This window comes from Pleurodeles waltl, chromosome 12 (assembly GCF_031143425.1).
Source record: "Pleurodeles waltl isolate 20211129_DDA chromosome 12, aPleWal1.hap1.20221129, whole genome shotgun sequence".
Lineage (NCBI taxonomy): Eukaryota > Metazoa > Chordata > Amphibia > Caudata > Salamandridae > Pleurodeles > Pleurodeles waltl.
Window position 1 is genome coordinate 497,521,869 of NC_090451.1, and position 23,419 is coordinate 497,545,287.

The following is a 23,419-nucleotide window of genomic DNA, read 5'->3' on the forward strand; positions in this document are numbered from 1 at the left end:
ATGACCAAGGTTATTGTATCAAGCTTTGTCATAATAAATATAATATATAACAAAAAATATGAAGCACACATATCTATAGAACTAGATAATTTCTTGTGCTTCTGCAGTTCGAACGGAGGGCTTCACGTAAGCGGGTGCATATTATGCTATGTTATCAGACTTTGAAAATCACATTTCTGTACCATGTAAGTCACTCAGTAGGGTGCCATTCTTTTGTGGGGTCTATGCATTTGAAAATAGACATCTTGTTGATCCCAAAAACTAGACTCTGGGGATTACATTTTATTGCTTCCTTTAAATGTTCCCTCTTGGGTTAGCATATTTTGACGATGGTGGTGTCTACGTATTTTCATTAATTCGACAAAATGTCATGCACCAAAATTCTTTAGTCAGACATTGTTGTTCTGTAGCCTATGCAGTTATTTTCAGGGACAGACACTGGAACACAATGCCGTTGCTTTGTTTTGTGTTCGTAGGGGACAACTCTTTTCTTCAGACTAACTACAGTTGTTTTTGTACGTCTCTTGTCAAATGTCATAAGGTTGGTGTTTTGTTATTTAAACAATGTCTGCTCTAAACTCGGAGGCACTTCACACCAGAATTATGAGGAGCTGCAAATAAGAATGCAGAGCACATTAGTAAGTGCACTGAGGTCAGTTTTCTGAGACAAACACTAAGGGCTCTATTACGAGTCTGACGGTCTCAAAGGGATGCCCCCTTTGCATACATTATGCCTGGCGCAGGCCTAATGTAGCTCAAAGGGTTACAAAGTGGCATAATGCATGCATTGCGCAACTTTGTAAATATGGCGCAGCAATATTGGCCTCTTTGGGCCACATTAGCAGAAAGAAAATGACACTAATGAGGCGCAAGGAGGCACTAGGGGTTCTTGAATCTGCCCCTTAGTGCCTCTTCTGTAATTCTGTGCTGATGAGTGCTGTCATTCTATCTGCTCGGTTGAAGTAAAAGTGTAGTCCTTCTTCTATTTTTGTGAAATGTCTCAGTTTTTAGCTTTAAAATTCTGGTCAGCCTACTAAAATAGCCATTTTCAAGACGAGAGATGAATGTCACAGGAAACAAAGGGCTCAAAAGATCGACTCATAAGCTGTGTGAGAACCCTATTCAAGTTCTAAACATGGGCTAGAGGCATTTTCTGAGGTATGACTCACATGAGGCACTCCATGAAGGCCTTAGCCATAGCAATTTTAAAGAGGGAGGAATGCTCTCTGTTTTGAATTGTGCTGCAACTATCGCTAAATGTAAACAGATGGAAGTGTATGTAAATCCTGCTTTCTTCAAATGTATGAGGTGGCAGATAATGTCTTGTACTTAGACTTTAGGGTGTCTGAATGCACTAGTAGTTAACAAATCCTTACAAATTAGCTGTGTAACACACATGTATGGAGGTTTAGGCAACTCACAAGATTTACATACACAGCCCCACTTGCAACTGAATAGCCTGTGCTCTGCCTTCACACAAAGGGCCTAATGACACCATATTGTCACTGCAGCCAGCTTGGATCAGGTGAGACAGGAAATTCCATGCACTTCAAAGCCACAGTCTAGAACCTTCTCCTACTTTCCGGATCCAGGGCATCAGGGTATAAAAGTAGGACCTCAGACACCAACTCTTAAGTATATTTCTGGACCTGTGGATACTCTTCCAGCAAGGAGTGCTGCGCTGCTGGAAGGACTCCCACTCTGCTGGACTGTTGCACTGATTATCCTGCTGCTCTGCTACTTGCTGCCTGGGGACTGGGTCTTCAACTGTCCTAGCACCCCCAAACTGACTCACAAGGGTTAGTTTTCTGTCCTCCTGTTCAGAGCCACAGGGATACAAAAGACTTCCTCCATCTTGAACTTGCACCAGCCTGAATGAGTCCTAACCCATCAGTGTGCTCCTCCAGTCCTGGAGCCTTGGAAGTTGTGCTAAAGGTGCCCAGATAGCTAAAATCCAAAAGTGAGGACTTGAAACATTTTTAGCTAAAACTGCTCTGAGAACCAGGAGGGAGACTGGGGCCAAGTTGCTCACCTGTTGTGCATCGCCCATTGGATTGACATTGTGGTTTCTCCCACTATGTTCTTCTGTGCAGCAACAAATCAATTTCAGCAGTCCTTCGACAAAGGGGTATTTGACCTCATGGAATTGTCTTCAGTTACAGCCCTCTACCTCATCCCACTGGAGATTTCCAGAGACTAAGGCTGAACATGGAAATCTTCACCACAGCTTTGACCCAAAGCTATCCGGCAACAATGCTCCCTGTTCAGACACCGCCTGCAGCATTGCCATGCTGAACTTTACGTTCTCAGACAATTTTCTTCAGAAACTTTTTTAAGTCTGAGGAAAGAGCAGACTGGGTCAAATCCAGTTCTTGTATCCAAACCTTACTCCACCGTGGTCGGCCATATTTTTCAACTTTGACCGGGTCGTGCATGACTAGATGTCCACGGTTGGTGCTTTGATCTTTTGTGCACTCGTTTTTACTAAAAACGTTGGCATTTTATTACTCTGGTTCTGCTGATTGGATATTTGTTATTTTAGTATCAAATAATTTATTACAATTTACTCTCTTTTTCTGAATTGGGATTTTTTTTTTTGCGTGTGTTTTCACTTTATTACTGCTTGTGTGCTGCGTAAATACTTTACAAATCGCCTCTAAAATAAGCCTGTCTGCTTTTTGTGCCAAACTATCCAGGGTTAATCACAGATTAATTTAGTGACTTTTTGTGGCTTATTCTGCAAGAGACTGTGGCTGCTGCTTGACCAGTGTTCACACCCCAATCAACCATCTACCAATTTCTAACAACCATCTTCAGCAGTGTTGTCAATGACCAGGCTGTTTCCCAAGTCATCTCAGAGCTACAGAGTATTGTCTACCATAATATTACATATAGCCGCACCTGCAGTTAATAGCCTAATTTGTATATCTACAGACATTAGTCAAGCGTGCCTCATTGTCATTTAAACTCCAGGTGACTCTTGCATGAATATTATTCCCCTTGCTCCTGCACAGTCTCCCTGACTCCAGATGATTGCACTCCTCAGCTTTCCACTTTAGCTGCTGTGGCTTCATGACCTGAACCCTCTGATTCTTACCCTGGGACAACGTCTCCACACTTACCTTTGCAGGTTGAGGAGTCTCTGTGCAACTCCCAGCATATGGTGACCCTCTCTGCCTTCGGGGCTGGGGTTTCTGCTCAAGCCGTTTTGAGCACTACTTACTGAGTCTGGAGAGAGTCTGCTCCCAGGACTGTTACTTCCACTGGATTGTCAGGGATCCCCGCAACTCTCCCATCACAGATCTTTGATGTTGTTTCCATGCTGTGGATGCAATAAGGGTCTCTGTGAGGCTCAGAGCACCTGCTGCTGGTGTAGTGTGATGTGATGAGGTGTTTAGTTCAGTAGTCTTTACTTTTACTTTTCAAAATTCATTTTTGACTTTTACTTTTCAAAATTCACAGTTTTTTAAGTGCAGAAATAGTTTCTCTATCAACAGAGGTTACTGCTGGTCTACATTTTCCAAGGATCCTCCTCAGAATTTTGAAAAACAACAGAGGCCTCCTGTCTATGACATTCTGTTATCGCAGCACTCCCCAGTCATCTTAAGCTGACTTTTCTGATACTGTAAAATATGTTTCTGAAACGTATTTGTACTTTTTCTTCCTAATGCATATGCATGTGTCTTTTTGGTAAAGGTTGTCTGTAAAACAGCATTCTGTGTCTTCAAGAACACAAACAGATCCTGTAGCGTCAGTGGCACACATATTGCATGACTAGTATTCCGAGAGTTCTCTTCATGAAAATCACATGTAATAAAATTGTGATCCTTATAAGGTGGTCCTTTTTTGCTCAATTGTGCCACCTAATTATTTAAATTATATTCAACCCCTGCATTCGTGCAGCACATCTAGCACCTGCATACATATTAGTCCTTGTTCAGACCTATGGTACCATTCTGGACCTAGTTGGTTACAGTAGATTTTTACATCATGTTTTGGTGCTTTTACTACACGCACTGCAGTTGTATAAAATCCATATATCACAGACAGTTGTGAAATATGTATAATATTTCATAGTTGCTTGTGAAATACGGATTTCATCATCATCATAACGAGAGCCCTCAAAAACACTCAGCAAAGCTTTAACATTATCAGGGCGACCTGAATTCGGTGGCATTCAGAACCAAAGTATGCAGCTAAAAATGCAAATTTTGTGGCACATTCCCTGGCAGTATTATTGTCATAGTTTTTCGAGGTCACTACCCTGAAAATAAACATGATCTATAAAAAATACATAAATGGTACCATGTGTAATATGACCCCATGCTGCAATTTCAGGGTTGATGTGACTTTTGCAAACCACTCAACCTTTGACTGCTTGTTTTATGATGTCGCCAGACCTCCTGCATTGCAATATTGGAATATCTTATACAGTAACTATCTATCTAACTATCTACATATTTTTTGCAGAAAATAACACTATTAAAATGGAGTATGGTTGCAAATTAAAACATAAACACATATTTGAAAGTTGTGGTTGATACCACAATCCATAATTTCTCAACGACATACAAAACATAACCTACACAGCTTGTGCTATCCTCTGGACCTAGCTCTTTCATGTGACAGATGCAATTATAAATGTTGTAAATAATCTTAAAGAAGAGGTAAAGGTTCGGATTTATCATAGTAATGCATTGCTCATGCCTCATGCAAGGTGTCGCAAGACCAACACAGTACTAAAGTCAGATTTATCCTGCAACGCAAGGCCACCGTGCAAGGCCTGCATTGCTTAGTAAATCTGCAGTAACACAAGGCAGTGCTAGTCGCTGCCTTTCATTACTCTGGACTGTGTTCCCACACATTCACCCATGGATTTAGGAGCAGTCTCAGATTTGCCAAGACTGGGAATGCGTCAGAATACTACGCCTTCCCAAGGGAGGCACAACAAGGAGAAATATCTTTATTTCTCCTTGTTGTTTTCTCTTTCTACGTGTGCTGCATTATGCAACACAATTAGAAATAGGAAAATGCCTTTAAAACTTGTTTTTTGCAAGATAGTGGCCCTTCCTGCACAAAAATAATCCTACTTGCAATGCAGCCACTGTGGTACAAGGGTGCTTGCTTTGATGGTAGGCAGCATATTGTGACCCAGTTCAGACAGAAAGTAGGAATGCACCGTATAGTGGCAAATATTACCCATTCCTGCCCTCTCCCTTTCACACAGCACAACAACCTGCCTTGCTGCATTGCGTTGTGTGAAAGATTGATAAATCTGGCACTATCAACAACTATCAACGTAGTAATATTATATTGAATATGTATTGATAATTATATTGTGCTTTTAGATGTTCTTACTGGCATAAATATTGTGAGGTCATAAGCATTGCATTTGCAGTGAGGGATATGGATTATGCTTCTAGCCAAAATTTCAGAACCTTTTCTGAAGTCACAGCCATTCAGTCTGAGAGCTTTGGATATGCAAACCCAATTTGGTGTTTGCGGTCCTGAAATGATCTCAGGAAAAAGTTCCCTTGTCCAATCAGAATTACACATGTTTTCACTTTTTGGTCTAGGGAAGTCCATAAAACCATGGATGCGGCCATCTGCGGGTTAACAGTCCAGACATTTCTATCATTAAACTCTTTCTATCCCACCATAATTATTTATATTTTACTTTAAAAAAAATACTAAATTAATTTACAGGCAAAGTAGCAAACACTTTTTCTAGAGTAAAAATCTACTTTAATGCAAAGTTTGGTGTTATTGGGTTCGTGTTTTTTTCTGCATCAGAGGGCACACAGTCCTATGGCAATTAAAGTGAGCAACATAGCTTTTTACAACCCCTCCCCTTTTTTAAGTCCTCAACACAGTGCGTCAGGTCGATATTGCATGTGGCACATGCTCTTTGTCATGAATAGTTGCACTGTGAATTGCTTTTTCATTTTCTTTCAGGATCTGCAAAAAAAAAAAGAAATTGGTATTTTCAAAATATTTATATACCTACACAAGAATCATGTCAGAAAAATTTCGGGCTTTTCCTGCACCATCCCAACATTCTCTATGCAGTGGCCACGTTTCACTGTGTTTTAGGGCACACACATTGGTGGCTTGCTTTCTAAAATGGGCACAAAACAAAAATGTTTTTGCAGCTAAAGAAATGAGATTGCCTCCAGCATTGGGAAAATGCTCCCTTTCCATATTGGCTTTGGTAATTGTTCTAATTTACGATCCATAAGCCACCCACAAATTGTGAACCCGTCATAACTCCAAAGCCCATCCAAAATGTGTTTGTAGAACAAATATTTCAAAATCTACTGAACAGATTTACACCAACCCAAGCAGTGGTGGCTAGTGACATTTGAAAGTGGTGTCTCGTAAAAGTTGGGTATGACTTTTATGTAGACAGCAAGCTAAATGCACAAATATGGGGTCCTCCTCCCGAGAAAAAAATGAAAAAAGATTGACAAATGGTGCATTTGAAAGCAAATGAGTTTAGTGAGAAAGCAAGGTTTAAAAAGCAGTGGGAACATATAGGCCCTCATTACAACATTGGCGGTAAAAGCCGCTTACCTCTGTGCAGAAGACCGCCAACACACCGCCGCGGAATCCCGCCACGGCCATTATGACCCACTGCTCGGAATCCGCCAAAATTCAGACACCCACACAGGTCCGCCACACCAAAGGTCAGTGATAAACTGGCGAAAACAAATCCTCCACCATCACGCCAACAGAAATACGCCCACACTATCACGACACACGAATCCACGCGCGGTCTTTCAACCGCGGTATTCCATTGGCGGTACACACCGCCGCGCTCAAAATACACACACTCTTACAAAACACATCCACATTGGACAAATCGAAATACACACACCTGATACACATACCCACACCACTCCCACACACTCAATACATATAAAACACACACCCACATCACCCACAAATCCCTACGACCAAAAATCACGAACGAAGGCCAGAGAGAGACACCACAAACAACTAACAAGCATCCACAGGCACACAATACCATCACCCACAGAACTTCCACGCACCTCACATAACACACCACTAAATATCACCCCACCTATCACCACACACACCACCCCACACATCACCCACACCACCCCATATCACGGCAAAGACACCCCAGGTTCTCGGAGGAGGAGCTCAGGGTCATGGTGGAGGAAATCCTCCGGGTAGAGCCACAGCTATTCGGATCACAGGTGCAGCACACCTCCATTGCAAGGAAGATGGAACTATGGCGAAGAATCGTGGACAGGGTAAACACAGTGGGACAGCACCCAAGAAATCGGGATGACATCAGGAAGAGGTGGAATGACCTACGGGGGAAGGTGCGTTCCGTGGTCTCAAGACACCACATCACGGTTCAGCGGACTGGCTGCAGGTCCCCACCTCCTCCCCCACAACTAACAACATGGGAGGAGCAGGTCTTGGTGATTCTGCGTTCTGAGGGCCTCGCAGGAGTCGAGGGAGGAATGGACTCTGGTAAGTCAAATCTTAACTATTACATCCCCCACAATATCTGCATGCCATCACATACCCCCACCCTCACCCTCACCCCCATCACTCCTACAAATGTTCCACTATCACAACCCACACATCCCAACACCAAGCCCTGCATGCAACAACAAAGCATGGACACCCATCACCAAAGCATGGCCACTGCACATACCCATACACCCCCCTAAACCATCATCACACAAGGTCCTACACAGGAATGTAAGCACTGGGGTACACGGACACCCACCCATTGAACACCATGGCACACACATATGTAATAAACATCCTTTTATACCCCTGCAGGACCCGTACCCAACAGGAGGGTCCACACATGTCCACATCACCAACAGAAGAGGCCCACAGTGATGACAGCAGCTCTGTCCAACTGGATCTAGATGACCAGCCCGGCCCATCGGGGACCTCAGGACAGTCGGTTCCCCTCACACAGTCACAGGCCACCACAGAGCTTCCCTCCTCTGGAAACAACAGCACAGCACCCACCCAGCGGGCCCATACCTCTGTCCCCAGGACACGTCAAGCAGCAGTGCGTCCACCACAACAGGGAACCCAGGCTAACCCACCACCCCAACAACAACAGGGACCTGGGGGCAGTGGTAGTGGGCACAAGGTCCAGGGAACGGAGGCCCAGGAACACAGGGGAACTGGGAGGGCTGCTGTGCGACAGGGGGAGGGACAGGCCCAGGGAACCCACTCTCCACGAGGCCCTCTCCTCCATCATGGGAGCCTACCACCACTCCCAGGAGACGATGGCAGCTGTACTGGCTAAGTTTCAGGAGACTCAGCGCCTGCAGGAGGAACAGTATTTGGGCTTCAGGGACAAACTCAGAACCATCAATTCCTCCCGGGGCACCATCGTAGGGGTGCTGAAGGAAGTACTCAACACCAGGCGGGAAACTGTGGCACTACAAGGGGCCCCTGACACTGGCATGGACGATGAACTGCCCACCACCTCCGCCGGCGCTAGTGGACAGGAGGCACCGCCGCAGGACCACCACACCAGCACCCCACCCCCTGCAGAGGGTGAACCACCTCGCAAACGGTCCCTGAGATCCAGGACAAAGACAGAGAACGATGCCAAGACCCCCGCCAAGACATGAGACCACCCTGAATGTCATCCCTGTGTCCCACTTTGTCACCCTGTCCATCCTTAAACTGCCCCAGCTCCACTTCCTATGCCCATTTGGGCAATGCACCTGTGAGACTAATAGCCTGGACTCTGCCATGGACAGTCCTCCACCATCAACCCTCACCATTTTGCAACCCCCTCCAATATTGAGCACTTAAATAAACACTCTTGAAGCACAAAACAATCTGGAGTCAGTCTGTGATTTCGGAATAGTGTATTAGCAATTACTGTGGCAAAATGCTCTTACAATTGTAATGTCAACATACCTATGTCACACAGCTCCAGTCCATGAGGAATCAAAGCAGATGTCACACAATGGGACCCACATCTGTGAAATCGTAAGGGAAAGTGACAACTCAGTGACCATACACTGGGTGAAAACGACAGACAGTAGAGATGTAGTAGTGTTAAAGTACATGTAGTAGGCAGGTTTGTATTCTTACCTGTGTCTCACTGGAAATATTGCAGGATCACTGAGTTCCTGTTGTCCATGTCCTCTTCTTCTGCTTCCTCATCTTCACTGTCCACAGGCTCCACAGCTGCAACAACACCGCCATCTGGACCATCCTCCTGCAGAAAAGGCACCTGTTGTCGCAAAGCTAAGTTGTGAAGCATATAGCAGGCCACGATGATCTGGCACACCTTCTTAGGTGAGTAGAATAGGGATCCACCTGTCATATGGAGACACCTGAACCTGGCCTTCAGGAGGCCGAAGGTCAGCTCTATTATCTGCTGTGTTCGCCCATGGGCCTCATTGTAGCGTTCCTCTGCCCTTGTCCTGGGATTCCTCACTGGGGTCAGTAGCCATGACAGGTTGGGTTAACCAGAGTCCCCTGCAAATGGCGAGGGACAACTGTTAGACACACACTAACCTGGAGTGATATCCCCAGACCCAGACAACCATTCCCACTGACTTGCTTCCAAGTGCTCACCTAATAGCCACACACGGTGCCTCTGGAGGTAACCCATCACATAAGGGATGCTGCTATTCCACAGGATGTAAGTATCATGCACTGAGCCAGGGAACTTGGCATTCACATGGGAGATGTACTGGTCTGCCAAACACACCATCTGCACTTTCATGGAATGATAACTCTTACGGTTTCTGGACACCTGTTCGCTCCTGTGGGGCGGGGGGCAAAGCCACATGTGTCCCATCAATGGCACCTATGATGTTGGGGATATGTCCCAGGGCACAGAAGTCTCCTTTCACTGTAGGCAAATCCTCCACCTGAGGGAAAACAATGTAGCTCCGCATGTGTTTCAGCAGGGCAGACAACACTCTGGACAACACGTTGGAAAAACATAGGCTGGGACATCCCTGATGCTATGGCCACTGTTGTTTGAAATGATCCACTTGCAAGGAAATGGAGTACTGACAGCACCTGCTCTTGAGGGGGGATTCCTGTGGGATGGCGGATAGCTGACATCAGGTCTGGCTCCAACTTGGCACACAGTTCCTGGATTGTGGCACGGTCAAGCCTGTAGGTGATGACCACATGTCTTTCCTCCATTGTCGACAGGTCTACCAGCGGTCTGTACACCGGAGGATGCCGCCATCTCCTCACATGTCGCAGCGGACGGTGCCTATGAAGGACAACAGCGAGCACAGAGTCAAACAACTCAGAGATACGTAAACACAGCTTACACCGAACACGAATCATAATCCGATATTTGGCCTGTATGTGTGTTGAGGCTAGGCCTAGGTATGTGTGACGCAGTTAAAAATTAAGCCATGTGGGCCCCTGAAATGGCAGCTGCCTGACCTGTAAAGTGGGACAATGGGATGTGAGATAACTGCGCTGGCGTTGTACACCATTGCGGTAGGCGGTTGAAGACCGTGGCGCAATCCTGCATTGGTTAACATTGGACCCTATGGGTCCCAGGAGCCAATGACAATGTACGCCGGCGGTGATGGTCCGCCCCCGCCGCGGACATGACCACCATTTTCTATCTGTTAAATCACTCAATACCTGATCTTCGACAGGAGAGGACCTACACTGCAAGTGCTGCTGTGACCTCGGTCTGGAAGAGACAATGGCTCGTGCGACTGGGGAAAGGGCCCCTGCCTTCACATCGGAGGAGTTGGAGAAACTCGTGGATGGGGTCCTGCCCCAGTACACGCTACTCTACGGTCCTCCAGACAAACAGGTAAATACACTGGGAGCATGCTGTATGGGCTATGCCTGTGTGGAGTGGGGTGGATGAAAGATGGGGGGGAGATTGAGGCGTGCATGAAACGACGGTGAGTGCATGTGCACCATGGCAAGGGTAGGGATGGTGGCTGATGACTGTGACGTTGCAGTTGGTAATAACTTTTCTTTTCCCCCTGTACAATTCATGTAGGTCAGTGCCCACCAGAAAAAATATATTTGGCGTGCCATCACCAAGGACGTCCGGACCCTGGGGGTCTACCACAGACGGAGCACCCATTGCCGGAAAAGATGGGAGGGCATTCACCGCTGTAGCAAGAAGACGGCGGAGGCCCAGCTGGGGATGCCCTCCCAACATGGGAGGGGTGCCCATCGCACCATGACCCCCCTGATGTTCAGGATCCTGGCAGTGGCATCCCAGGAGTTGGATGGACGCTTGGGGGCATCACAGCAGCCACAAGGGGGTGGGTACACTCTCATTCTGATGATTTTGCGTGCAGTGGAGGTGTCTGGGTGGGGGAGGTGGGCTGTGGGTTTCCCTAGGCCAGGGCGAGTTTAGGAGGCAAGGTCCCCTTGTGCTGGCAGAGCCTGTGGCACCCCAACCCACCTGTGTACAGTGCCAAGTACACCTAGTCAGGCTCCTGTGAGATCAACATGTGCAGATGTCGTCCATAGCCTTGTAGGCCATGTCCCAGGGATTGGGCAGTGGAGGCCAAGTGCACGGCATAGTGCAGGGGGCTTCTGTGTCTGTCGTGTCCGCCAACTGTAGCGGTAATGCATGCACTCAACATGCCTTTCTTCTGTTGTCGTCCCCATTTTTGTGTTCTCCCTGTTCTTGTGTGCATTAGCATCATCAGGCGATGGAGCAGTGGCAACGGAGCAGGAGGGAGCTGCATCCCACATGGCCCTGGAGGGCGAGACAACAGAGTCGGAGTACACCAGTGGGACGGAGGGCGAGGGGAGCTCCACGGCAGGGACAGGAGCTGACACCAGTGACACGGACTCATCCTCTGATGGGAGCTCCCTTGTGGTGGCGGCAACATCTGTGCCCCTGCATCTACAGGTACAGCCGCCACCCCCCCCACCAGCACCCCCTCAGCCTTTGCCCCGTGCCCGCTCACCCAGGAGGGTGGGAATCACCTTCGCCCCAGGCACCTCAGGCCCTGCCCCAGTCACCCCTGCTGCCCTCAGTGAGGAGGCCATTGACCTTCTCAGGTCCCTCACTGTTGGGCAGTCTACCATTTTGAATGCCATCCAGGGTGTAGAAAGGCAGTTGCAACAAACCATTGCATTCCTGGAGGGCATTCATTCTGGTCAGGCGGCCCTTCAGCGAGCTTTTCAGACTCAGGCCTTGGCACTGATGGCAGCCATTGTCCCTGTGTCTAGCCTCCCCCTCCAACTTCCTCCACCCAGACCCAATCCCCTGTACCTCAGCCTATCCCAAGCACACCTTCAGACCAGCATGCACACACGTCAACACACCAGGGAAGCTCTGGCAAACATAAGCACCACACATCCCACAGGCACTCACGCAAGCATCACACACATGCAGACACACCAACATCCACTGCCTCCACTGTGTCCCGCTCCTCCTCGTCTCCCTCCTCCCTACCAGTCTCATCTACACTCACACCTGCATGCACTACATCAAAAGCCACTACTTCCATCACAGGCACACCCACCACCACACCCCACTCACATGCAGTCACCACCCCCACTACCATTCACACATCCTCTGTGTCCTCTCCCAGTGTGTCTGTGACACCACCTCCCAAGATACACAAACGCAGGCGCACACCCACCCAACAGCCATCCACCTCACGACAGCCTCCAGCGCATGCACCTTCACCCAAAGTCACCAAACCAACACCTGCTACAACAACAACCTCTTCCTCCACTCCCAACCCCCCTCCAGCTACCTGTCCCAGTGTCTCCCAAAAACGTTTCCTGTCCAACCTTGACCTCTTTCCCACACCTCCCCCACCCCGCCCGCCTCCTAGGGCCCGACTCTCCAGGTCCCAACCTAGCACCTCAGCCACAACATCTCCGGGACCAGTGGTGCCTGTAGTCACCGGAATCTGGAGTGCACCAGCCACCAGGGCAGCCAGTGTGGCACGGAGCCACAGCACGGACAGTCCCCCACCTGCGAAGCATCTAAAGTTGGCCAGTGCCCGGCGGGAGAGGGGCAAGACTCCAGCCACCAAAGCCGCTCCCAGGGGTACAGGTGGGAGTGTGGAGTCAGCTGCGAGGGGCACAAGAAGGTCAGCAAGTCTGGGAAGAGCAGCACGGCGTCATCATCCCCGCAGCCCAGGTGCCCACCGCCATCATCCCCGTGGCCCAGGTGCCCACCGCCATCATCCCCGGTGCCCACCGCCATCATCCCCGCTGCACAGGTGCCCACCGCCATCATCCCCACAGCCCAAGAGGCCAGCACCTGCCCTGCTGCCCAAGAGGCCACCGCCAGCACCTGCCCTGCTGCCCAAGAGGCCACCGCCAGCACCAGCCCCGCTGGGCCAGAGAGGACTACCAGCACCAGCCCCGCTGGGCCAGAGGGACCGCCAGCACCAGCCCCGCTGGGCCAGAGAGGACCGCCAGCACCAGCCCCACTGGGCCATGAAGGACTGCCAGCAACTGACACAGCTGAATAGGGCACCGTTGAACAGGGCACTGCTGCCACAAGCACTGCTGGCCCATGAGCGCCAAGGACACTGATGCTACTGAGGCCGCCACGAGCAGGGAGAATCACTCTGGGCACCATGCCCCCTCCAGAACCAGTGGAGAAAGACATCCACTATCTCTGTCCTTAGCAGGATGAAGCACTCTGGGCACCATGCCCCCTCCAGAGCCAGTGGAGAAAGGCATCCACTACCTCTGTCCTTAGCAGGATGAAGCCCTCTGGGCACCATGCCCCCTCCAGAACCAGTGGAGAAAGGCATCCACTACCTCTGTCCTTAGCAGGATGAATCGCTCTGGGCACCATGCCCCCTCCAGAACCAGAGGAGAAAGGCATCCACTAACACAGTCCTCAGCAGGATGAATCACTCTGGGCACCATGCCCCCTCCAGAACCAGTGGAGAAAGGCATCCACTACCTCAGACCTCAGCAGGATGAAGCACTCTGGGCACAAAGCCCCCTCCAGAACCAGTGGAGAAAGACATCCACTACCTCTGTCCTTAGCAGGATGAAGCGCTCTGGGCACCATGCCCCCTCCAGAACCAGTGGAGAAAGACATCCACTACCTCTGTCCTTAGCAGGATGAATCACTCTGGGCACCATGCCCCCTCCAGAACCAGTGGAGAAAGGCATCCACTACCTCAGTCCTTAGCAGGATTAAGCACTCTGGGCACAAAGCCCCCTCCAGAACCAGTGGAGAAAGACATCCACTACCTCTGTCCTTAGTAGGATGAAGCGCTCTGGGCACCATGCCCCCTCCAGAACCAGTGGAGAAATACATCCACTACCTCTGTCCTTAGCAGGATGAAGCACTCTGGGCACCAACCCCCTCCAGAACCAGTGGAGACTGTTATCCACTTGAGAGACTGTGGCTTTGCACTCCCCAGGTTAAAGCAGTGGGCAAACCACCCACTGAAAAGACTTGAGAGACTGTGGCTTTGCACTCCCCAGGATAAAGCAGTGGGCAACCCACCCACTGAAAAGACTTGAGAGACTGTGGCTTTGCACTCCCCAGGATAAAGCAGTGGGCAACCCACCCACTGAAAAGACTTGTGAGACTGTGGCTTTGCACTCCCAAGGATAAAGCAGTGGGCAACCCACCCACTGAAAAGACTTGTGAGACTGGCTTTGCACTCCCCAGGATAAAGCAGTGGGCAACCCACCCACTGTAGAGACTTGAGAGACTGTGGCTTTGCACTCCCCAGGATGGAACAGTGGGCATGTGGCCCTCTCGTGGATTTGGCGTTGTGCACTCAACCAGCTGAGGTGCCCCCCCTTTCCCTCCCCCTGAGGTGCCTGTTTTCTTGCTCTATGATGCCCCTGCAGTGTTCTCTCTGTCATGGTCAGGGATCTTGTGTGGGCCTCACCCATACCGTGTGGGCCCAGTGTTCCACGGACTTCATTGGATCACTACCTGGACTACTATTCTTGGTGTATATTTTGTTTATAGTGTTTATATATATATTTCTGTGTACTTGATTTTAATATATTACAATGGTTACACTCTTTTCCTGTTGTCTTTGCATTCTTCCGAGGGGGTTGGGGGGTGTAACTATAATGTATCATGCTGTATTAGTGTGTGTGTTGTTGTGGGTGGGGGTGTTGCATGTGTGTGTCCCTGTTTTTTCCCTCCCCCCTCCCTTGTGTCGTAGGTGCAGTACTCACCGTTGTCTTCGCCGCCGGTGTTTGTGCTCCTGGTAGAGGAGCAAGAAGATAAGGGCTGGCAGGATCTGCAGCTCTGGTTCCATGGCGTCCGGATTCCTCATGGGGTGTGTAGAGGTGAGCGTTTTCCCTTCGAAGTCCTGTTTCCGCCGTGTTTTTTTCCGCGGTGAATCCGCCCAGGAAAAGGTGGCGGATTGGTAGGTTGTGATACTGTGGGCGGTACTTTGTCCTCCGCCTGTCTGTTGGTGGTGACCGCTGCGCTGTTTGTTTGTACCGCCGTGGCGGTCTGAGTGTTAAAGTGGCTGTCTTTGTTGGCGGTTTCCGCCATGGTTGTAATTCCACATTTGTTACCGCCGGCCTGTTGGCGGTTTTACCGCCGCTTTAACACCATCTGCCAGGGTTGTAATGACCACCATAGTCTTGAAATACTAAACGCATTGAAAACTACCCCATATCTTGCTGCATTAAGACGTTCAACAGTTACTTAAATGAGCAAACTGTACAGTGAGACAACTTCAGGCCTTTAAAATGTGGCTTGCCCAGTGTCTTTCACTGCATGCAGCATCAACATTGGAAGAAAATGCTCTGACCAGGCATCAGGAAGAACCCACAGTTGCTGGCTGCAATCAATCATACAGAAAAATGTGCAGACAGCTCCATAAGTGGGATGAAAAAGTGGGGGCTCTCCAATAGGGAACATGTAAAATACATTTCTGTGATTCCCATAGTGTGCCACCCAGCCTGTATTTTGGTTTCTCTCTGAGATGTTATTGCATCCAGAAACATAACACAAAAAATGACACACACCTAAAACCTGTCAGTAATATTGGCTTTGTCAATGGTTGTTAGTCCTTTAAGATAAATGAGTAACAACAATGATTAGTTATAAATAATTAACATTGGAACTGTTTCAATTCTGAAATTGTGAGACTGAATTAAATATTATTGAGGCCTCTGGAAGGAGTACGGCCTTCAGTTACGTGTGCTTTATGTTAGATATGTATGCCCTTTTTCTCTTCACATTTCATTTATCTGCACATTTTCAGCCTCCTCTCTTTCCTCTTCAGCACCCGCTTTTCCCTCTCCCCTAAATGCCCTCCCTCGCATCTTCATCATTTTACCAACCCAAACACACACTGCACTCATTCACATTTAAGCACTTTATTTCCTTTTGCCTTCTAAATATTGTGACCGCTACACACCCCCTCATGCACATGTACCCTGAATTTCATTTGCACCTTGAATACATGACCATTGTTCTATGTGCTCTTCAGAGCCCAACCCACTGTCAGGCACTTTGCTTTGCCTTCAGCCTCAGCACCAGTGCTCTCAGTTGAAGCCCCTCATAAACACCTGTGACAAGTCAAAGTATGCACTATACAAGAGTAATACAATGCATAGAAACACAGCATAATGAAACAGCTAACTCTCTTGAGGAATGCAACATTAAGTAAAAAATTTGAAATAAGATTGTTTCTCTAAACAAATCAATCTATTTAATATTTTTATGTGAATGTGTAGGAATTTCAGAGGGGCGCCCCTATAAGTGAAACCGCCCCTGTAAAGAAAAGGCAGGATTTTGAGTACATATCTATCTTAATGTTAAATTTAGTGTAATTCAGTTCAGCGGCTTTTGCAGTTAATTTCCTCTCTCAACAACGGTTGTAATTACCCTATTAAGTTATGGGTATCTGGTTTATGCCGTGGTATTTTTCTTGTGCATTTGTTTAAAACGGTATCTCACCAAAACCAGGATGTAAGGATTACATTTTGGCAACGACATAAAATCGAACTGAAGAAATGCTGGGACTATTAGGAGAGTTTTTTTTTTTTTGCTAGATCATTGTAACATGCATTGTATGAGGGAGTAAACCGTGTTTTTGACATGCCAAATTCGGTTTGATAAATGACTGGATGTGCATTTATTAGTTAGCCGTTTTAAATAAATGTAATTTTTGGGCCTCATTTGGCTTCACTAGTTTGAGACTCACACGCATTTTTTCACCAGTTGAAGATCTTCTAACACACTTTTCACACATGCTCTATGTGCAAGATACATTTCATACTGTTGCTTCACTCCGAGGGGTGAGGAATGAGCACTGTAAGTGATGCGCATGGCCCTGTGGACAGACAAACATGCGGCCTGGGAATGTAGATTGTTGGCCTTCCGTCCTTCCTTGGAGAAACACGGATACCCACTAAGATTCGTGCAACACGCCGCATTCCTGCAGCGATGTGGAGACCTAAACAACAAAAATATGCCTCCTGCCATGCAATTCAATGTTAAGCAACCCCGGCATCCCGATTTCTTTAACTCACAAATCACAGTGTTGGGGTCTTCATTAATGTGATGTAATTAGAATCTAATTAGTAACAGAAGGGAAGCTGTGGCCCAATGATACCTACTACAGTTGAGTAATTTCTCTTAAATTGGCATTGTTGGTCGATAAAAGTTGATAGATAAAAAAATTTCTTTCTCAAATGTTGGCATTTATTTATTAACCTGAGTATAACAAATATAATAACGTACACTGTATAAAAATTAACATACAGAATGAGAGGGTTTACAATTGGGCATTACCGGCTGGTGTAATTGCTGCCACCACAAAACAGGTTTTACTAGTCCTTAGTTCTACTGTCAGTGCTGGTGTCCTCCGATACTGCTGGTCACTCCTGTATATACACAACACAATGTGCACTACTGGTCATTTTACAGAACATATATATTAATCATTTAAAATGCTTTAGTACAGAAATTTTCAATAGTAAAAATGTTTTTAGTTACATTAAAATTATATAAATTACATTCAATACTGAAAAGTGACTTTGGACAGGGGCCTGTTCTGCTTTCATTGTTATGGAAAAAGAAAGCCATTAGTATGCCTCCAAAATGGACTATGTTCTGTTTAAAAAAATAAAAAATAAAAACGCATGTGAAACATGCACTTTTCGTAAACAACTTAATGAAGTTTTTAAACATGCAGAATTAAAGGACTTGATGACTACGCAGACTCCGAGTTGATAGGAGGCAGATTCTGGTGCTTAAAATACTGGACGACTTGTTGGGGTAGTTCTGCCAACACAGCTTTGGACAAGGTTTCTTTTGGTGCCTGCGAAAGAGAAAAGATGAGGCAATTTCAGTCCTTTATCATCAATAGCTCCGATAGGGATTTCAGTAAATAATGGAGAAATTACTGGTTAGAGGTGTGAAGACAATAAGGGTCTCATTACGATTTCGACGGACAGTTTGAGCCGGCTGCTGAAATTCCGATGGGAGCTTGCTGCCAATATGGCTACTTCCCCTCCATGCCCATTACGAGTTTCCTTCCTGCTAGGCCGGCAGGTGGAAACTTGAGTTTCTGCCTGCCTACCTAGCGAGAAACACCCAACAGCTTTGTCTCTGGCTCGTAATCGAGCCAGCGGCAATGTTGTAGAGCTCAGGGTGCTGGTCAGGGGGCCCCTCCCCCTGCACCCATTCTCCACCATCATTTTCATGGCGGTGCTACCACTATGAAATTGCTGGTGGAGAATGAAGTCGTAATCCCAAGGGTAGCGTTGCTTGCAGTGCTGCCCTGGTGGATTAGGACTGCCACGACTGCCGGGACGACTAATCCTGGTGGTGCTGGCGGTCCGATGGCAGCACAACCACCCCAGTCGTGATATGGCACTCACACCACCGCATTGGCAGTGGTCCGACCGCCATCCGCGAACCTGGTGGACATGAGACCGCCAGGTTTCGTAATGAGAACCTAAATCTGCCCAGAGGTAAACATTGTAATTGTTTGCGACCACAAGCAACATGTGACTACATTTGAGGCCTATGAGAAATGAAGCAAGTCACACCATGTTTGGCCCCCAGGTTCTCACTGCCATGTCCTGTCCCTTCTCTCTTCAATGCAATTCTTCCCACATGTGTGGGAAAGTTTTCTAGCACTGAATATTGATCGGTTCTGTGAAAATCCAGTGCCACAGGGCATCACCCCATTGTGGTCTACATGTGTTTTATGCCCTCAAACCCCTTCTGAGGAAGAACGAAGACAGACATGTATTTGAAAGCTCATGTAACAACGAAGAATATTACATCCAAATACAAAGTGCAACTGAATATCTATCTCCTGTGGCCCACCATGCAAAGCAAAAACTGGAACTGTGCAGGGAATTTCCTGGTAGTGAGAAATAGAGATAGTGTGATGGAAGTGGAAAGAGAAAGGGAGAAAAGTCTCTGTGAAACTGAGTCAGGGAACAAAAGAAAATGATTATACAGTTAAAGAAATGAAGACTGCAAGTGTCCATACATGTTTAAGTAAAAAGACACATTAAGACAAATGAATTAAAGGTTCAGACGGTAAGCAAAAAGGAAAAACATTGACAACATATACATGAAAATATCTTGATAGAAATTCCAGTGGAAAACTATCCAAAAATGTTCAAAGAGGTCCACCACCCTTGAGATCGAAAAGTCTATCAGGGCTTTACTGACAGGAAAGGCCTCTGGGGAGGATGCAATTTCTCTGAAATTTTGCTAAATTTTCTTACATAATCTACTTCCTCTATTTCAGTTATTGGATGCCAGTATAGAGAGGGGATCTGTGGTCCCTGCTTCATTGAACTTCACTGATATAGTTGTTTTCCTTAAGGAGGAGAAACCATCAGAAGATAGGGGATCCTATCGGCCAATCTCACGTATCAATTCAGATGCTAAGATTTTTGCAAAAGTCTTGGCTGCCAGTATTGCACCTCTGATTCATACCTTAGTTTCGCCGCAACAACATGGCTTTGTCCCTGGCCATGACGCATCATACAAATGCTGCTGTGGCTTTATTTGACGTGGCTAGGAACACCTGCACTCGGCTTGGTATCATTCTGTTGGCCGCAGAGATGGCTTTTGGCAGAGTGTCTTAGCCCTTTCGTTGGTCGGTGCTTTCTGCATGCGGGTCTGTGATCAGTTTATTGATCTGGTGAAGTCTCTCTACCAGCGGTCAATGGTTCGACTCATTGACATGCACTCCTCCCCTCTTTTTAGCATCTCTCAGGGTACTCAGCAGGGAAGCCGGTCTCTCCTCTGCTTTTTGCACTGTATATCGAACCCTTTGTGTGGTAACTCCAACGCAACTGCTAGATCCCTCCTGTAGTACTTAATGGCGTTGAGCTGAAAGTTAGTGCATAGTACAATGACACTGCGATTTATTCTACAAATCCGGTGCGAATGATGGAACAGGTTGCAATGCAAGTGGAACGATCTGGGGCAGCCTCCGGATACAAACTAAGCTTGTCAAAAACGCAGGTCATCTATAATTGTCAGCCTAGCTCCCCTTTATTGGGCTTAGCCAGCTCTGCCATGTACCTTGAGGTTAAGCTTAGTGCTAATGTGGAGCAAATCATTACCTTGAATTATGAACCTCTCCTCAAATCTGTAATAGCGAAAATGCGTACCTGGAATTGTCTCCCAATTAGCATCCTCGGGCGGTGCAATAACGTCAAGATGAATATCTTACACAAATTTTATCTATCTTTTCTGAGCTATTCCACTGCAGGATCCTGATCATTTTTTTCAGCGCCTGGAATGGGGTATAAGTAGCTTTATCCAGGGTTATCGTAAGGCTAGACGGGCAATGCCATATTCTAAACCTTCACCAAATCAAGGCAGGCTTTCTCTCCCGGATTTCAAGCTGTACAGCTGAGCGGCTTTTGGCTCGCACCTCAAAAGTATTCTTACATAGCATGAACCTGATGGCTTTTAGATCAAGTATCAACTAGCTTTAGGGCCCGACTATGGTTATGCTCTGAGCCACTGCAGCGACCCTAACTATTCCATTTTAAGATAATCAGGGATGCGGTCTGGATGTGGCATTGGGCAATCTATCTTCCTGTCCATCTTTCAGGATTTGGTTTCTTTAAAACGGGCGAGGTGTGGTGTTTTGACTGTCAGGCAGCTGTTTGACCCAAGTGGGGTATGTTCTTTCTCGACACTGCAAGTATGGTACGGTATTCCCCAGCATTCCTCTTTTATGTATCTACAAATCTGTTATTTCTTTAATCGTAATTTGATTTCTATGGTCGTTAATGGGGGTCATGACATCTTAACTTACCTTTACAAGCCAAACTGTCAATCTTCGATCAGGGTCTTGTATCGGCTCAGCTCATGATGATCGACCGGCCCGATGATTGATTCACTTTGGCTACTAAGTGGGGTGCTAAGCTTGGTCAAGATGTTTCAGCGGATGAGATCTAAGCTGAATTCGATGTTATTAACTATTGTGTTGCAAAAGTTTTGTACATTGTGTATGTTATACCATAGCCCTGATATAATTTGTAAATGGACTAATAATCATCTAAATTATAAAACTCATTGCCCCAAGTGTGATCAGTATGCTGCTAATCTTGTTCACATGTTTGTTGAATATTCCTCACTTCGACCCTTTTTGTTAGGTGTTGCGCAGCTGCGGTCTTTTCACCTGCAGTGTCCTATCAATTGGTCGGTAAGGGATATTATTTTGGGTCACAAGCAAGATATCAACTCATGAATCACCTCTGTGGTCTTGATTACGATTATCGTAGCCCGGCTCTGCATCGCAAGTTTGGGTACACCTATCCCCGCCCCCAAGTTTCAGAAAAGTAGTCACCCTTTCTAATAAGGCTGCTATTCTTAAAGACCGAGGCTTTAAAGCATAGGGTGGTTTTGTGGGGTGTGGGCTAATCTATTTTCGTGGGTATCTGTTCCAGGCCCCTGTTGTATTTATTTGTTATTTAATTCTGGTTTTTGTTTTAGTGATGCCATGTGCTATTTTTTTTATTGCTCTCCTTATAGTAACAATCTTAGTAAATAATACTTAAAAAAAATATCCAAACAGGTCCAAGCGAAATGCACAATATTGACTGAAAATGACAGCTGCTCCACTACAAAATTTCTACCTTTCCTTTTAAAAGCAATTTTGGAGAAAAAAAGAAGTGATGCAGGAATAGCCCGTGGTATATCCAGGCAGGAGTCCAGGAATGCCTAACATCATGCTTGCGCTACTGTTTTTGCCGGCAATCCGATGGAAAGAACTCAAAGCGGGGCTTGTGGGCCAACTGAGCCCATCACCTAAGCACTCCTGGCCATCTTGGAGGTAGCAGTTGGTACCTATGTAGATTTTCACTTTTGAGTGCAATTGTTTTTTTGTCTTTTTTAGCTCAAGGATGAGAGAGAAGTGCCAGTTGTACCCGGCTTGGGCCCCCTGAGGTTTGGTTTGGTAGAAGGACACAGTGAAAAGATTTTGTTTGAAAAGAAATGCTAACTGGGACAAGGGGATGCACTTATAAAACAAGGGGTCATCTCGGTTGAACGGATGCTCCTGCTTCAAAGGGGCCTTCTGGAATTGATGACTAATGGCTAATTGTCCTGCCAATCATGTGAATGTCCCACAAAAAGGTATTAGGTAAAGCAGGCTATCAGAAGAGTTTTTAACTTCCCCAGCAGCATACCAGTTAAATAGGAACTGGAGATCCAGTCAGTAGCTAGACCTCCTTCAAACTTCTGTACTTCTCCAGAAGAAACTTCCTCCACCTAGTAGGTAGCCGTTATCAACAAGATTGATTGAAATATCTCTATAGTTCTTATAACATTCTCTAGCAGGTAGGCAGTAGTGCGTCTAGAAACACCAACAAGGATGTCCTGTTTTTCCTTTTTTCATTTTGGCAGGTTATGAGAGGCACCAACAAAGGTTAAAAAAAGATGCTTAGTAGTGATGGATAGGTAGTTCCCCCCATTACAACACTGTTATGTGGTTCTTGTTCTAACAGCACCAAAATCCACCCAGTGTTTTTTTGTTAATAAACGCGTTTTGTACTTGTGATATAACCATATATAGGGGCATACTTACAAGCCCCGTGACCTTGCTGCGCCACAAGGCAAGGGCTGAAAGTAACTGTATTTACAAGATAAATGCGCTGGCACACAAATTGCTGCCTAGCCCCCAGACAGGTACCCTTGCACAGTGGTGCAAGCATGTCTGCATTGTCAGCAGGATTGTTTTGTGTGTGGAAGAGATATCTTCCTGCACAAAAACAATCCAAGGAGGCACTTTCCTCTTTCTGTGTGTGCTGCAGAATTGTGATTGATATAGCTCAAAATCCATCCTTATGTGATTTCCAGTGATCCTAACCCCTAAATCTCCCACAGTAGACATTCCAATTAAATTGCACTGTCAGAAGACTTCCAGGCAGGTACTTCCAGCATTCTTTTCAGGCAGAATTTACTCTCTTACTTTGCCCACCTTTAAAT

At 46.8% G+C, this 23,419-nt stretch overlaps 1 protein-coding gene across 3 annotated transcripts in view; it reads right to left on the reverse strand.

The window, feature by feature from the left end:
- Nucleotides 1-17,625: 17,625 nt before the first annotated feature.
- Nucleotides 17,626-23,419, reverse strand: part of CPNE2 (copine 2) — a 703,062-nt gene continuing 697,268 nt past the window's right edge. For all 3 annotated transcript variants that reach the window (XM_069217223.1, XM_069217224.1, XM_069217225.1), the window contains exon 16: nt 17,626-18,266. In XM_069217223.1, coding sequence (XP_069073324.1) covers nt 18,159-18,266 — 108 coding nt within the window. In that variant the 3' untranslated portion in view covers nt 17,626-18,158. The remainder of the gene's footprint in view (nt 18,267-23,419) is intronic.